The sequence below is a fragment of the Salvelinus namaycush genome, chromosome 6 (genome assembly GCF_016432855.1).
Source record: "Salvelinus namaycush isolate Seneca chromosome 6, SaNama_1.0, whole genome shotgun sequence".
NCBI lineage: Eukaryota > Metazoa > Chordata > Actinopteri > Salmoniformes > Salmonidae > Salvelinus > Salvelinus namaycush.
This window is the reverse complement of record NC_052312.1, coordinates 1,903,264-1,919,528: the sequence shown is the minus strand read 5'-3', so window position 1 is coordinate 1,919,528 and position 16,265 is coordinate 1,903,264. Positions and strand designations below refer to the sequence as shown.

The window sequence follows — 16,265 nt, the reverse complement described above, 5'->3', positions numbered from 1 at the left end:
TGTTGTACTGTGTCCAGGTCAGGCTATGTCAGTGACATGCAGCTCAGCCTGGTGTTGTACTGTGTCCAGGTCAGGCTATGTCAGTGACATGCAGCTCAGCAGCTCAGCCTGGTGTTGTACTGTGTCCAGGTCAGGCTATGTCAGTGACATGCAGCTCAGCAGCTCAGCCTGGTGTTGTACTGTGTCCAGGTCAGGCTATGTCAGTGACATACATTCAGCAGCTCAGCCTGGTGTTTTACTGTGTCCAGGTCAGGCTATGTCAGTGACATGCAGCTCAGCCTGGTGTTGTACTGTGTCCAGGTCAGGCTATGTCAGTGACATGCAGCTCAGCCTGGTGTTTTACTGTGTCCAGGTCAGGCTATGTCAGTGACATACATTCAGCAGCTCAGCCTGGTGTTGTACTGTGTCCAGGTCAGGCTATGTCAGTGACATGCAGCTCAGCCTGGTGTTTTACTGTGTCCAGGTCAGGCTATGTCAGTGACATGCAGCTCAGCAGCTCAGCCTGGTGTTGTACTGTGTCCAGGTCAGGCTATGTCAGTGACATGCAGCTCAGCAGCTCAGCCTGGTGTTGTACTGTGTCCAGGTCAGGCTATGTCAGTGACATGCAGCTCAGCCTGGTGTTGTACTGTGTCCAGGTCAGGCTATGTCAGTGACATGCAGCTCAGCAGCTTGACTCTTGCAGAAGACACATTTCAGTTGAATGCATTCAGTTGTACAATTGACTAGGTATCCCCCTTTCCCTTTACACACAGGAGTAAAAAACAGGCAATTATACATCTTTCACGACTTCTGGGGTACAGCACTTGATGTAAACGAACGCAATGCCAGTAAAGTCATGATTGTTGGCAAACAGGGTCGTCGGTAATGTGTTTTGGGCGTGTGTGTGAAAGCTGGTGTGACATGACATTGTTACGAATGTTAACGTCATTATAGAAGTAAAAAAAAGAGTGACAACTGTTTAAAGGACATTCCTGTCCTTTAGGCTGCTTATTTGTTCTGTACTTTTGTTGTACATTTTGCAGGACGGAATGGGAAACCTTCAGGTGAACGGGGAAGGGATACGACTGGAGGGAATATCGGAATTTCTTCTTCCCCTTTATGTGAAGGAGATCCAGTCAAGTAGGGTAAGCTACTCTGTTTACTAAACCCCACCGTTGTTCTCAGTGTAACGGAGTTAAGAACATACAATAAGCTCACTCCACAGTTAGCTTGAAATGTCGCCGATGGAACTGCTGACTTAGATGTTTTCCGATAACTCAAATTGTTGCTGCGTTGTCAAGGATGGGGCACGTGTGCTAGCAAGGCAGAGGTCCTGGATTCGAGCCTCGGTGTGAGCTGAATCGGAAGGAAGCGATACTCACTAAGCAAGCAGCAGTCACATCCATAACATCAGCACTAGGGTTAATGATGATGCTGGAATTAACCCTATGGAATTTCATATTAGGACTGCTGAATGATCATATGATGATACCAGATTCTCCCTATAAATGTAAGTGGAAATCATCTTAGAGATCTTCAAAAAACCGTTGCTAAGCTCTGATGGATCATGCTTGATGTTGATTGATATATTAACCACAGAAGAATACAGAACTAGGCCATAGAGAACTTGCTATATATGGAGTTTAGAAAATTTCTATGTGTTGCCCCGGGGGATATTGCACGTTTTTTCTCCAGACGGTACTCTCTTCCTCTCCTCCCCAATTTCCTGCCCTCCATCAGAACTGTATCAGGTTCCCCCTCAATCAAAAGGAAGATGGATAACGGGGGACTCTTCGTTTCTCACAAGTCACACACAACCTAGTGTAGACGACAGACAATTACAGGGGGACCACAGTCCCAGCTGAATTTTCAATCAAGCCGGTACAATAAATCCCCCTGCCTCCCACTCCCCTTTGATGTCAGTAGGATAACTGAACTCCTGCACAAACTCTCCTGTTCTTCTTAGACACCCAGTCCATCCGAGCTGATCAATGTTTCAATATGAAATGGATAGCAATCTCAGGCCTTAAAGCCTCAGTTGGAAGTAGATTTTCTTTGGATGACTGTTTACTGTACATGGACAACGACTGGATGGTGGGCTTGATTTGATACTCTTGATAAGTTTGAAAGTTAATTCAGTTGAAATTGGTAGTATAATTTATTTTTAATTATATTTCCTCAGATGTAGTCAGATATTTTCTTAAATGTCAGTATGTTCAGCTAGTCGTTGAATATTGAGCAGTTGTCACGTCCGTCGTAGTGAGGAGACCAAAGCGCAGCGTGACGTGAAGACATATTTTTAATACAAGACGACTAAACACGAAGAACACTAAACAAAATAACAAAACGAACGTGACTGCTATAAACAAAGAGTGCATACATGCAACTTCACATAGACAATAACCCACAAAACCAAAATGGTAAATGGCAACCTAAATAGGATCTCCAATCAGAGACAACGATAAACAGCTGCCTCTGATTGGGAACCAATCTAGGCCACCATAGACCTACATAATGCCCAGACTACACACACACACCTAGACATACCAAAACCCTAGACAAGACAAAAACACACATACCACCCTCGTCACACCCTGACCTAACCAAAATAATAAAGAAAACAAAGAATACTAAGGTCAGGGCGTGACAGCAGTTGATTGCAATAAAACTGGCAAAACCTTAGTTGGACATTAAGATGACATCTATCACTGTTCGCTTTAATTATTACATATTAGGGTAAAAAAAAAATCCCGAAAATCTAAAACATTTCCTTCCCAAAATTGCAACCATACCGGTAATATAAAGCTGCAGCTTATATGTTGATCCTCTGCCAGTGCCACAAAGCTAGTTTAGGAGATTTGTGAATGTGAGATGGAGATTGCCTTCAGTAACTCCGTCGAGAGGTCGCTTGTAGCCTAAACATTATAGTCAACGATGCAATTTATTTTATTTTTGCTTTAGGGCGGCATAAAAAGAGTATATTATTGGTCCATGGCACCCGTCATTATTTTTCTCGGGAAACGAGAAGGAGCTTGGTCGGGAAGTCCCGGGATACCGGTCACCAGTATTAAACCGATGTTTTTACAGTCTGTTAGAAGGCTATGCTAGGGGAGTGTTACGGTCTCACCGGAGATATTTGCAGGACAGAGAGCACAGGGAATCTCTGAAAGGATCATTCAATATTTTTTTCACCGGAGGAAATATGTCAGGCACCGAGAGGATTGTGTTTATCCACTGAGTTAAAGAGATACTGTAAGTTGCATGTTGAGTTTAGTCATGCTCCGACATGACTAAACGTCTAATCAATAAGCCATTACCGCAGAAATAATTATGGCGGACCAGCCTTTGCATTGTACTATGTGGGGACGTCTTGTTTAACATGCCTTTTATACAATATATTGGCCTTCTGTATAATACTTTGGCACGAACCAGCAGTTTAATGTAATTGTGAATGTATCCATGATGTGTTACAATGCAAATACAGGGAGGAGACTGTGTGCAATTCAGTTAAATGTTGACTAGACCTCATTTGTCATTTGTACAATCTTAGACAATATACTGTAGCTCACAAGAGTATTTAAAGTGAATCAAATCTATGTCATTCATAACTGAGTGCAGTGGCTTTTTCTCTTGAGATGTCAGCTGGTCTAAAAATAGGTTCGAGCATGTATAATTAATTGGACTGGAACTACTTCCTTGTGGAGTCTTTAGAGCTGTGTAACATGACTTAATTCTCTCTTCACTTAAATCATAATGGACAATGATTTGATGAAACAAGCTAGTTCAAATAGATGGGTTTAGGGAGTTGCTGATAAAATAGATGACAATTATTATATATTTTATTGAAGATTAAATCCGTGATGACCACTGTTGTAGCGGTTGTTTCAAAACAGATGTTTCCTGTTAATGGTAAAGTGTGATATAACTTTTTTTTTATAACTTACAGTGAGATCTTGATATCTTTCCACTAGCCTAACCTCCACTTATCCTGCTGCCTTTGGTTATGAAGTGTCCTTGTATGCAGGGCAGCACCCTTGGCATTACTTCAGCCATTGGTAGTTTTTCCATTTTTCACAACATGCTCCATGAATGTGTATTAACTCCATGAAGTTCACGTGACCTTCTGACCTTTCTGTAAGAGCCACAATGACTAGACTCTTTCATCAGTTCACAGAGTATCATTCAGGAGTGCTAATGTTTGACCCTCAGGTCAGATACCATTTAAGACCAAAAAATACATAATGGCACAAGATGGAACAAGATGGAACATTTAATTCCCCACTCACTTGGTCTGTTGGTTCATGTGTCTTGTGTCAGAACAGGAAATGAATAAAAACTAGATTCAAGGAAAATCAACTCGGGTCTAATAATATTTTGTGCTCAACATTTAGATTCTCACAGAAATTGCTGGATCAAATTGTTAGAACCAACATATTTACATGTATCTACCAGGGGGTTTATAATGTCTGAATGAAAATGAATCCTCTTATTGCAGGTCACTTGTATTTTCATGTTTTGCACTCTTTTTACATCCCCACTTTTTCTCTCCTCCTTTCTTCCCACCCCCTCCCTCTCTCACGCTTCCTCTAGGCCAGCCCATTGGTCGTGCGGTCGGACAGAAACGTGACTGTAAACGCTCGAAATGACCAAGGCCAACTCACTGGACAGCTGACAGTGGGTTAGATAAGTTCAGAACTGTTTCCCTGAACACTTAAAACAGATGACTAACCATTTTGATACAATATTGATATTAAAAAAACGTGTTTTTCAGCAGCACAATTTTGCAAAGACTCAGTTCAGACTATGGCTTCTACTGTAAATTCCAGAATAGATCTCATTTCAATGACTTTAATCAAGTTGATCTTTTACTCATTATGAATCTGCTTTCTTCGCCTGGAGGAGTCACAGCAAAGTGTTCGAGTCATTAACCTTTGAAGCACTTATGAAAAGTGAAATAGGTTCTTCTCATTATCATCAAGTTTAATCATCAGTCAGGCCTAATTACCAGAGTCATTTACATGATTAATGGCTATTTGAAAGCAAAATGACATGCTTATTAACACTAATAGCTATTGATTTTCACCAGCATAAGTTTGGGATTGATGATGATGATTCATCAAGGCTAGTGATGTGACACTTTGTCAAATCAAATCATATTTGTCACATGCGCCGAATACAAACAGGTGTAGACCTTACTTACAAGCCCGTAACCAACACTGCAGTTCAAGAAAGAGTTAAGAAAATATTTACGAAATAAACTAAAGTAAAACATTTTTTATGAAAAGTAACACAATAAAATAACAGTAATGAGGATATATACACAGGGGGTACCAGTACCGAGTCAATGTGTGGTGGTACAGGTTAGTTGAGGTAATTTGTACATGTAGGTAGGGGTAAAGTGACTATGCATAGATAATAAGCAGCAAGTAGAACAAAGGAGGGGAGGGGGGGTGTAAATAATGAGAATAGTCCGGGTGGCCATTTGATTAATTGTTCAGCAGTCTTATGGCTTGGGGGGTAGAAGCTGTTAAAGGAGCCTTTTGGACCTAGAAATGGTGCTCCGACACCGCTTGCCATTGGGTAGCAGAGAGAACAGTCTATGACTTGGGTGACTGTATTCTTTGACACTTTTTTGGGCCTTCCTCTGACAATGCCTAGGATATAGGTCCTGGATGGCAGGAAGCTTGGCCCCAGTGATATACTGGGCCGTAGGCACTACCCTCCGTAGCGCCTTATGGTCGGATACCGAGCAGTTGAAATACCAGGCGGTGATGCAACCGGTCAGGATGTTCTCGATGGTGCAGCTGTAGAACTATGTGGATCTGGGGAACCATACCAAATCTTTTCAATCTCCTGAGGGGGAAAAGGTGTTGTCGTGCCCTCTTCACAACTGTCTTGGTCTGTTTTGACCATGATAGTTTGTTGGTGATGTGGACATCAAGGAACTTTAAACTCTCGACCCGCTCCACTGCAGCCTGTCGATGTGAATGGGGGCATGTTCGGCCCTCCTTTTCCTGTTGTCCACGATCAGCTCCTTTGTCTCTCACGTTGAGAGAGAAGTTGTTGTCCTGACACCACACTGCCAGGTCTCTGACCTCCTCCCTATAGGCAGTCTCATCGTTGTCTGTGATCAGGCCTACCACTGTCGTGTCGTCAACAAACTTAATGATGGTGTTGGAGTTGTGCTTGGCCACGCCGTCGTGGGTGAACAGGGAGTACAGGAGGGGACTAAGCACGCACCCCTGAGGGGCCCTGTGTTGAGGATCAGCTTGGCAGATGTGTTGTTGCCTACCCTTACCACCTAGGAGCGGCACATCAGGAAGTCCAGGATCCAGTTGCAGAGGAAGGTGTTTAGTCCCAGGGTCTGCTTGAAACATGTAGGTATTACAGAGTCGGTCAGGGAGAGATTGAAAATGTTAGTGAAGACACTTGCCAGTTGGTCCGCGCATGCTCCAAGTACACGTCCAGGTAATCCATCTGGCCCGTGGCCTTGTGAATGTTGACCTGTTTAAAGGTATTGCTCACATCGGCTACGGAGAGCGTGATCACTTAGTGATCACACAGTCGTCCGAAACAGCTGGTGCTCTCATGCAGGCTTCTGTGATGCTTGCCTCGAAGCGTTCATAAAAGCCATTTAGCTTGTCTGTTAGGTTCGCGTCACTGGGCATCGCACAGCTGGGTTTCCCTTTGTTGTCCGGAATAGTTTGCAAGCCCTGCCACAGCCGACGAGCGTCAGAGCCTGTGTAGTAGGATTCAATCTTAGTCCTATATTGACCCTTTGCCTGTATGATGGTTCGTCTGAGGGCAGTGGGATTTCTTATAAGTGTCCGGTTCCTTGATAGCAGCAGCTCTAGCCTTTATCCCTGTGCGGATGTTGCCTGTAATCCATGGCTTCTGGTTGGGATATTTACGTACGGCCACTGTGGGAACGACGTTGTCGATACACTTATTGATGAAGCCGGTGACTGAGGTGGTATACTCCTCAATGCCATTGGATGAATCCCGGAACATATTCCAGTCTGTGCTAGCAAAACAGTCCTGTAGCGTAGCATCTGCATCATCTGACAATTTCCGTATTGAGCGAGTCACTAGTACTCCCTGCTTTAGTTTTTGCTTGTAAGCAGGAATCAGGAGGATATAATTATGGTCAGATTTGCCAAATGGAGGGCGAGGGAGAGCTTTGTATGCGTCTCTGTGTGTGGAGTAAAGGTGGTCTAGATTTTTTTCCCTCTGTTTGCACGTGACATAGAATGGATTAATGTTTGGATGCATTAATGTCCCCGGCCACTAGGAGCACCGCTTCTGGATAAGCATTTTTTTGTTTGCTTATGGCCTTATACAGCTCGTTGAGTGCGGTCTTAGTGCCAGCATTGGTTTGAGGTGGTAAATAGACGGCTATGAAAAATATAGATAAACTCTTGGTAGATAGTGTGGTCTACAGCTTATAATGAGGTACTGTACCTCAGGCGAGCAATACCTCGAGACTTCCTTAATATTAGACATCGCGCACCAGCTGTTATTTAAAAATAGACACACCCCCACCAGACGTCGCTGTTCTGTCCTGCCGATGCACGGAAAACCCAGCCAACTGTAGATTATCCATATCGTCGTACAGTCACGACTCGGTGAAACATAAGATATTACAGTTTTTAATGTCCCGTTGGAAGGAAATTCTCAAACAGAGATCATCCAGTTTATTCTCCAGTGATTGCACGTTGGCCAATAGAACGGATGGTTGAGGTGGGTTACCCACTCCCCAATGAATTCTCACAAAGCACCCCGATCTCCGCCCCCTGTATTTCCTTCTTATTTTTCACACGAATGACGGTGATTTGGGCTTGGTCTCGGAGAAGTAGTATATCCTTCTCGTCTGACTCATTAAAGCACAAATCTTTGTCCAGTTTGAGGTGAGTAATCGCTGTTCTGATATCCAAAAGCTATTTTCAGTCTTAAGAGACAGTCGCAGCAACATTATGTACAAAAGAAGTTACAAACAACGCGAAAAAACAAAATAGCCCAGTTGGTTAGGAGCCCATAAAACGGCAGCCATCCCCTTACGCTTGATCTTCACTTGTAAACTGGTGTCCGATTAGGCAGAAAACACTATTTTGGGAAAATTTTGACAAAATAAAATGGAACTTGGGGAGAATAATTCAAATGCACAGTCATTGCGCACCATAGTTATTTGGATTAACCATAAAGAGATTTATTGACTACTGGATAGGCTATGAGCACCTACCTTAGAGTGATAGTGCTCCAGCACTATCTGCTGACCCGAAAATTAAGGCTTTTGAAATTCCAGATTGCTTTGGTTAGTGACTACAGTCAGTTGTAGCAGCAACCAAATGGGTACCCGGGTTTGCAGTTCCTTCGCCCCTGTTAGAAATGGCACTATTTTGGTGCCATTGTTAGTTCCACTGTAGAAATGAATATAGAACCCTATAGATACCACACAGCCAACTACTGCTTGTCTTTCCTCAGGTCCAGATTCAGTGGAAGCGCGGTGTCAGAGATTTGAGGTGCGGAGCAGGGATGGAGGGAAGGTGCTGTTCTCTGTAGATGAAAAGAAGATCAGCATAGGAACAGACACAGTCAGAGTAACTGGTAAGAGACGCTGCAGAGCCCAGTCTGTCCAGTTTATACACAGTAATCTAACATCTCACTTTCACAAGGAATACAGAAAAGTAGGTCACTTAGAAACAGTAAAATCTGGCTTTGTGTGACTTACCTCAGTCACCCCTGGCATAGTTCACATCATGAAAGCACTCCTTCTGTTGATTGCATTTGTGATTTTCTTTGTGGAAAGGCTCAGACGGAGGGGTCTTTGGACACTCTGTGGAAACGCCACACATCCAGGCAGGCGCCTATCAAGATCTGAAGTAAGTTTATGCTCACATTTAAACTTCTTACATTTCGGACTATTTTGTTTAAAAGCTTTATCATGGTATCTTACATACTGAATTAAGCGTTTGTCTGTCATATACATGTTCAATTAAAATGATTATGCATAATTACTCAATGTTCAATAAGTTACTTGTTAATTTAAATGTTGTGCCATTCATCCCATTTTCTATCACCACCGTTTTAAACAGCACTGTTGGTAGTTCATGCATTCCTCATTGTCTAAGCTTTTCATTCAAAACCCTGACAAATACAATTTCTCATTAAACATGCACTATAATGAAAATTGCACAAGCGTAAACTCATTTATCAGTTGTTCCACTTGGAAATAAGTGCATTACATTAGGCTTTCATGAAAATGAGTGGGATTAAATGCATATCACACTCACAAGGCAGTTCCTTCTCTCGAAATACACTTAGCCTGAGCCAGTGGCCCCCGTAAATCCATTAACAAGCAATAATGAGTGTATTTTTAGTCTATCTTCATGGTTCTACAGGGAAGATTCAGATTAAAGTTGGCAGAAAAAGTGTTATGGTAGCTAATTCCTCTGTAGTGAGTTGTATATTGATGACATTGCCCAAAGCAAACACTGTTCAATAGTAATTTAGCAAGAAATGAATTTACTGTTGAACAGCTTCCCAAATCCCAGACCGTATCTTAGACTTAGAATCACACGCAGAGGGCCTCCCGGGTGGCGCAGTGGTCTAGGGCACTGCATCGCAGTGCTAGCTGCGCCACCAGAGTCTCTGGGTTCGCGCCCAGGCTCTGTCGCAGCCGGCCGCGACCGGGAGGTCCATGGGGCGACGCACAATTGGGCTAGCGTCGTCCGGGTTAGGGAGGGTTTGGCCGGTAGGGATATCCTTGTCTCATCGCGCTCCAGCGACTCATGTGGCGGGCCAGGCGCAGTGCGCGCTAACCAAGGGGGCCAGGTTTACGGTGTTTCCTCCAACACATTGGTGCGGCTGGCTTCCGGGTTGGAGGCGCGCTGTGTTAAGAAGCAGTGCGGCTTGGTTGGGTTGTGCTTCGGAGGACGCGTGGCTTTCGACCTTCGTCTCTCCCGAGCCCGTACGGGAGTTGTAGCGATGAGACAAGATAGTAATTACTAGCGATTGGATACCACGAAAATTGGGGAGAAAAGGGGATAAAATTTATTAAAAAATAAAAAAATAAAAAGAATCACACGCAGAAGTGAATCTGAAAAGGAGAATCTGAAAAATATTTAGCTAATTGGGAGAAATATATTGCCTACATTGTTCATTATGTATTTGAAAATAAACATTTAGTTTAAAATCAGACCTATTTAATTCATAATAAAATGCAAGTTCGCAACATATTTTCTTCCCTATAGTGTAACTTTTAAAAAACTATCTAAAAATTATATCTTGAGGAAGATCTTTTCTTTTGACATATTGATATGGGCTATCATGGCCAAGTACACTAGGGTCAGTTTGAGCTCGTTGGATTTACTGAAGAAAACGTGGAGTAGCATCATCACTGCAATACACACCATGTCATCAATAGTAGAGTCAGAGGTCATGCAAAGTGGAAGATAAATTACACTATAGCTGTGTTCGAATACCCCATACTAACATACTGTATACTACATACTTAATGAGTATATACACACTACATACTATTAGTTCATTTTAGTATACTGTAAACAAACGGTGTGCTTTCAGTTGAGCGTATTAGCGCTTCGCCTGTCTCCCGGAAGTTGATGCTGTTGCTATGCAAACTCTTGCTGGCTTGTTAGCGTAACAAATGATTAGCTAGACTTTGTGTGTGTTCGTAATTTCAATCTGGAGTGCCAGAGTGTGCTCTGGGGCGTTTGTAAATTCACGGCATTTCGCACTCGGAGCGTTCAGAGTGAACACTGAACGCTCAGGCCGAGGAGTAGGGTTGATCCGAGCGTTCTGACTTCACAATAACAGCAGACAAGCACCCAAACTAACTGGCTAACTACTTCCAGACACAAATGATAGAACATATCACTGACCATTTTACTCGCCCTATCAGAGCTGGTTATGCAGTGTTCATGTTATCTAGAGCGTTGGTGACTGTGCTGCTGGTGAACAATTGAATTATGATTTTTTTTGCCAACGTTTACTGACACCAGACACATTCAACAGGTGTTGAGCGTTCATAAATTCATTAGTTATTCTGCGCTCTGCCTGGCACAGTCAGACGAGAGTGCTCTGAAATCTGAGTAGATAGCCAGAGCGAATTTACGAACACACCCGAACGACTATACCACTTAGCTAAGCTATAAAATGACGTGAATAAGTCAATAAACGTTGGATAGTTAGCATAAAGTAAATATACTGGTAAGTTCGATGTATTAGTCGCCAACTTACGTTACAGTAGGTAGCTAACATACCTGGGACATACTGCTGTAATGAAATGCTTTGCGATTCGTAAGGATAGCGTAGCTAACAAATTGTCAGCCAACATAACGTGTAATGTAACTTATTTGCAAAGTCACTACTTTATTACATTGCTCAACGTTTTCTTAACATTTGTCTCAATTAGTTAATGCAACGAATTTGTATCCGCTCTCGTCGGACTTCGGCTGCATATTTTCCGTTATTTTCTTCAAATCTGAGAACATTGTAAAGCCACAACCATTTTCTGAAGAATTGCATTATGGGCCCTAAAAGCACAGAAATAGTGTCCATTGCTTGTATACTTTCGTATTTTGGCGTATGTAGTACAGCATCCGGGAACTTTTGGCATACTGACTATATCCATACTATGACCAATAAGCATACTACATATTCAATTTACATCTCAAATAGTACAGTTATAAAAGTCATACTAACACAGCTAGCTTGTGCTATTTTGCCACAGTAGTTATGTTGGTCTACACTACGCGCCGTAATTATTGGGACAGTGTACAATTTTTTATTATTTTGGCTTTATACACCAAAAGTTTGGATTTGAAATCAAACAATGGCTATGAGGTTAAAGTACAGACTGTCAGTTTTAATTTGAGGCTATTTTTTTATCATATTGGATGAACCATTTAGAAATTACAGCACTTTTTAATATATAGTCCCCCATTTTAGGGGACCAAAAGTATTCACTTCTTTGTGTATTAAGTAGTAAAAAGTAACGTTTTCGGACCCATTTTCATAACACGCAATGTCTACGTCGAGCTTGTGACTAAAATGTGTTGGATGCATTTGTGTTTCAGATTATTTTGTGCCCAATAGAAATGAATGTGGTGTCATTTCGTTGTCACATTTATTGTAAATAAGAATAGAATATGTTTCTAAACACTTCTACATTAATGTAGAGGCTACCATGATTACAGATAATCCTGAATAAAAGTGAGAAAGTTAGACGCACATATCATACCCCCATTACATGCTAACCTCTCACCACCATACAGCTACTACTACTGCCATACAGCTACCACCATAAAGCTACCACTACTGCCATACAGCTACCACCATAAAGCTACCACTACTGCCATACAGCTACCACCATAAAGCTACCACTACTGCCATACAGCTACCACCATAAAGCTACTACTACTGCCATACAGCTACTACCATAAAGCTACCACTACTGCCATACAGCTACCACCATAAAGCACAGCTACCACCATAAAGCACAACTACCACCATACAGCTACCACCACACTACTACCACCACCGCCACCACACAGCAAATAGATACACTACCCAAAAGGCAATCTATCTATTTATACACATTTTAACATTAGGTCATAAAGAGTGCATGTTGAACTTCATTACAAACATATTTCCCAGTAACAGGGTTGACGATTGCATCTTAAAATCAGCCATACACCCCTTGTGACAGGGGAATGGAAGGCAGTCTGTGTGCAACAGGGCGGGGACATTGAATGCAAGTTTAACAACAATATTTAAACGTGTTAAAACGTTTCTAGCCTATCTATGGGTAACATCATTGACCTTTGATGCTCGATGTGCTCATTTGTTCACCACAAAACACCAGAAAATGGTCAAAGAGTAGAACCAACTCACCTGACTACATTCCCCCCCAACAAGAAAACCCTAAATGTTGCTGAAACAGAAGGGGGAACTAACAGAGCAACTGAACAACAACCAAAACAAAACAGGTGTGGTTTTAGGAGGGGGTACTGAAAGACACTCATGGGGGGTGTCCACTGAAAGTTGACTAGCAACAACAACTGGAACTTAAGACAGCCACCGTGAGCACCCACACAACTTTCCCAAGTAGAGCCAAACAAAAGGAAAAACCCACATCACACTCAAAGACAGGAAGCAAACCAAAAAGGTGGATCAAAATGAGACAACGGAATGTTTTTCCAAGAAATCAAACCAGGAGCACCAAACTAAAGATGTTGACCTTTGACATCGTTCAAGACAACTGTGGCACTGGGCCAGACACTCTTAAAGCTCACCTGGGCCAGCACAGGCGAAACGCCTTCCCACTAACGAGATGGACAACCAGCATAGGTGTAACACATACTGACTAATGAGGTGACACCAATCCATGCTACGTGCTAACGTGCTAAAAGTCCAACCTCAAAACATAAATGGAACTAGTATATGTTCAATGTTTCTTTTGAAAAAAAAAAAAAAAAAAAATGTTTTACTGTATTAAAACCAGAGTTCAGTTCACGTTACAGGGTTGAACTTAAACCTGAGGGACAAATGTAAATGAATTACTAATCATATTAAATAGGTAAAAATCTTCAGAAACTACTATCCGAAAGTAACAAAATAACTAGGGCTTTACAATGATGGTGAAACTTGGGGAAATCTTGGCGTTTTAAGTGTGTTAAAATCTTCCTAGAAGTTGGACAAGCATGACACGGAAGGAGCCAAAATTGAGATTTTCTGAGAAAACACAATTTATTTGAATGACTGCTATTGGAATTTTAAGCATAGATGTATGTGATCCAATTGCTCTCTATTCTTTGAACGACTAAACTGTATCTTATCTTAACAGGTTATAAAATAAACATTAAAACAAAATAATCATTTTTAAAAATGAAGTGGTAAATGAAGTGGAACACAAATGCTTTCATTAATAAGTTGTTGTGTTTGTCAGGCTTGAGTCTCCAACAAGGACCTTGACCATGGAGGCTCCCAGAGGGGTAGAGGTCACTGCAGCCAGGGGGAAACTGAAGGCCACGTGTCGGAAAGACCTGGAACTCCAGTCAACAGAGGGAGAGGTGAGGAGGTCACGCACAGAATCAACTGTCCTCGATTAACATATCATCATCTATCAAAATAACTATGTCTATAGATGGTTTTAAGGTATTCCCATCCCACAGCCTCAAGTCTCATTGTCAGTTTTTGTTGTTCTGTTAAGGTACTGTAGGGGAGACCGCGGACAACAGATTTTGTTGTTCTGTTAAGGTACTGTAGGGGAGACCGCGGACAACAGATTTTGTTGTTCTGTTAAGGTACTGTAGGGGAGACCGCGGACAACAGATTTTGGAGTTGTTTTTTAAAACCTCACAAGGTTTGATTCAGATATTTCAATATTTCACACAAACAAAATACATTTGTCGGCTAATTAATAGAACAGAATAGAGACCTGTGTTAAATGTGGACTTTTCACAAATCTGGCATATAGACGCAAGGTCCTGATGTTACAATTAACCTCAATAGCAGGTTTAGTTGTAACGTTTTATGGGACAGCTGTAACACCATCTTTAATGGTAAAAATGTGTGTTAATTGAACAGTGTTATGATTTGAAACTGATATTTGGAAGAAAATACACTAACTTGACAAAAACATATTTTCATTGTATCTTTAAAGCCATACTACAAAAGACTGAAAAATACTTATTTTTTTTTACCTCCCGTTTTGGACTCGACATGTCAATGTATGGTACAGACATGCACTATAAACCATCTGTAGTTATCTCCTACCATATACGTGCCTATTGAAAGTCTATACCCCTTTCACGCCAAATAGAGTCCCCCTGTCAAAAAGTGTTGTGTGTGTCTCTGTACTGGGCCGTTCGCACTACCCTCTGTAGTGCCTTGCGGTCGGAGGCCGAGCAGTTGCCATACCAGGCAGTGATGCAACCAGTCAGGATACTCTCGATGGTGCAGCTGTAGAACCTTTTGAGGATCTGAGGACCCATGCCAAATCTTTTCAGTCTCCTGAGGGGGAATAGGTTTTTGTCATGCCCTCTTCACGACTGTCTTGGTGTGCTTGGTCCATGTTAGTTTGTTGGTGATGTGGACACCAAGGAACTTGAAGTTATCTTCTATTAGAGAAACTGGACGGATTTAACTACATATGTACAACCATTTTTCAACAACCATTTCCCATCTAGCTAGTTAGTCATCTACATGTTGCTAGCTATACATATAGTTCAGTGGAGGCTGCTGAGGGGAGGATGGCTCATAATAATGTCTGGAATGGGGTAAATGGAGTGGTATCAAACACGTGGTTTCAATGTTGATACCATTCCATTGACTCCATTCCAGCCATTATTATGAGCCGTCCTTCCCTCAGCAGCCTCCACTGGTTTAGTTATATGTCTATCATATTGAGGTATCTTAGCTATAAGTTACACCTGATCAATCAAGTTGATAGGTGTGAGCAATTATGGTAATTCCAATTGCCCTTAACTAGTTAACTAGGTGTCTTCACTAGACAGACACACAGAGAGACTTGTTTGGCAATCACATGTACCTACGGGGGAAGGATGGCCAGCCACACAGGAGGGTGATTTTTACTAAGGAGGAGTAGGCCGTGCTGACCGAGATGCAAGCTAGCCATTTCGGAGTGAAGCGGATGATTGCCAAAATCAACATACTCTTCTTCTGATGGGGAATTGTCAAGGAGGTGGACAGCTGGGCAAGTGAAATAACCTTTTGTTTATCAATTATATCTGAAATTATTATGATTTCAATGAATGTCATATCAGAGAGAACACAATGTTTAAAGTTGTCACTTTTTGCTGTCTAGGCTGACAGAAGTTTGAGAGGGCGAAGACTGTGGCGCCGGAGTTGAAGCCCATCAAAGTTGTTTCACCATGGCACATGATCGGTAAGTGTCCCAATTCAAATTTTGCCCTGATACGTTGTTTTGTTATGGTTGCTTTATTTGACCACAGCAGAGTTCAATATTCTAGAATGTGTGTGTGTGTGTGTGTGTGTGTGTGTGTGTGTGTGGTGTGTGTGTGTGTGTGTGCCAGTATGCTTACAAATATGAACGTGTGCAGACTGTATGACACAGATTCGGGTAAGAATAAAATAATCTTCTCTCTAACACTTTAAATGTTAGAGGTGGACCTCATCGGACCCTTCACGAAATCCAGGAAGGGCAACAGCTGGTGTCTGACGGTGACCGATCACTTTACCAAGTGGGTGGAGGGAATACCAGTTAAGGTCAGTAAAGGAAGAGT

General features: G+C 42.1%; 1 protein-coding gene across 1 annotated transcript in view; it reads left to right on the top strand.

The window, feature by feature from the left end:
• LOC120049192 (zeta-sarcoglycan-like) overlaps positions 1–16,265 on the top strand; it is a 30,200-nt gene that overhangs the window by 4,218 nt on the left and 9,717 nt on the right. The window contains exons 2-6 of the mRNA XM_038995422.1: positions 1,023–1,124; positions 4,570–4,657; positions 8,461–8,583; positions 8,786–8,858; positions 13,946–14,069. Coding sequence (XP_038851350.1) covers positions 1,023–1,124; positions 4,570–4,657; positions 8,461–8,583; positions 8,786–8,858; positions 13,946–14,069 — 510 coding nt within the window. The remainder of the gene's footprint in view (positions 1–1,022; positions 1,125–4,569; positions 4,658–8,460; positions 8,584–8,785; positions 8,859–13,945; positions 14,070–16,265) is intronic.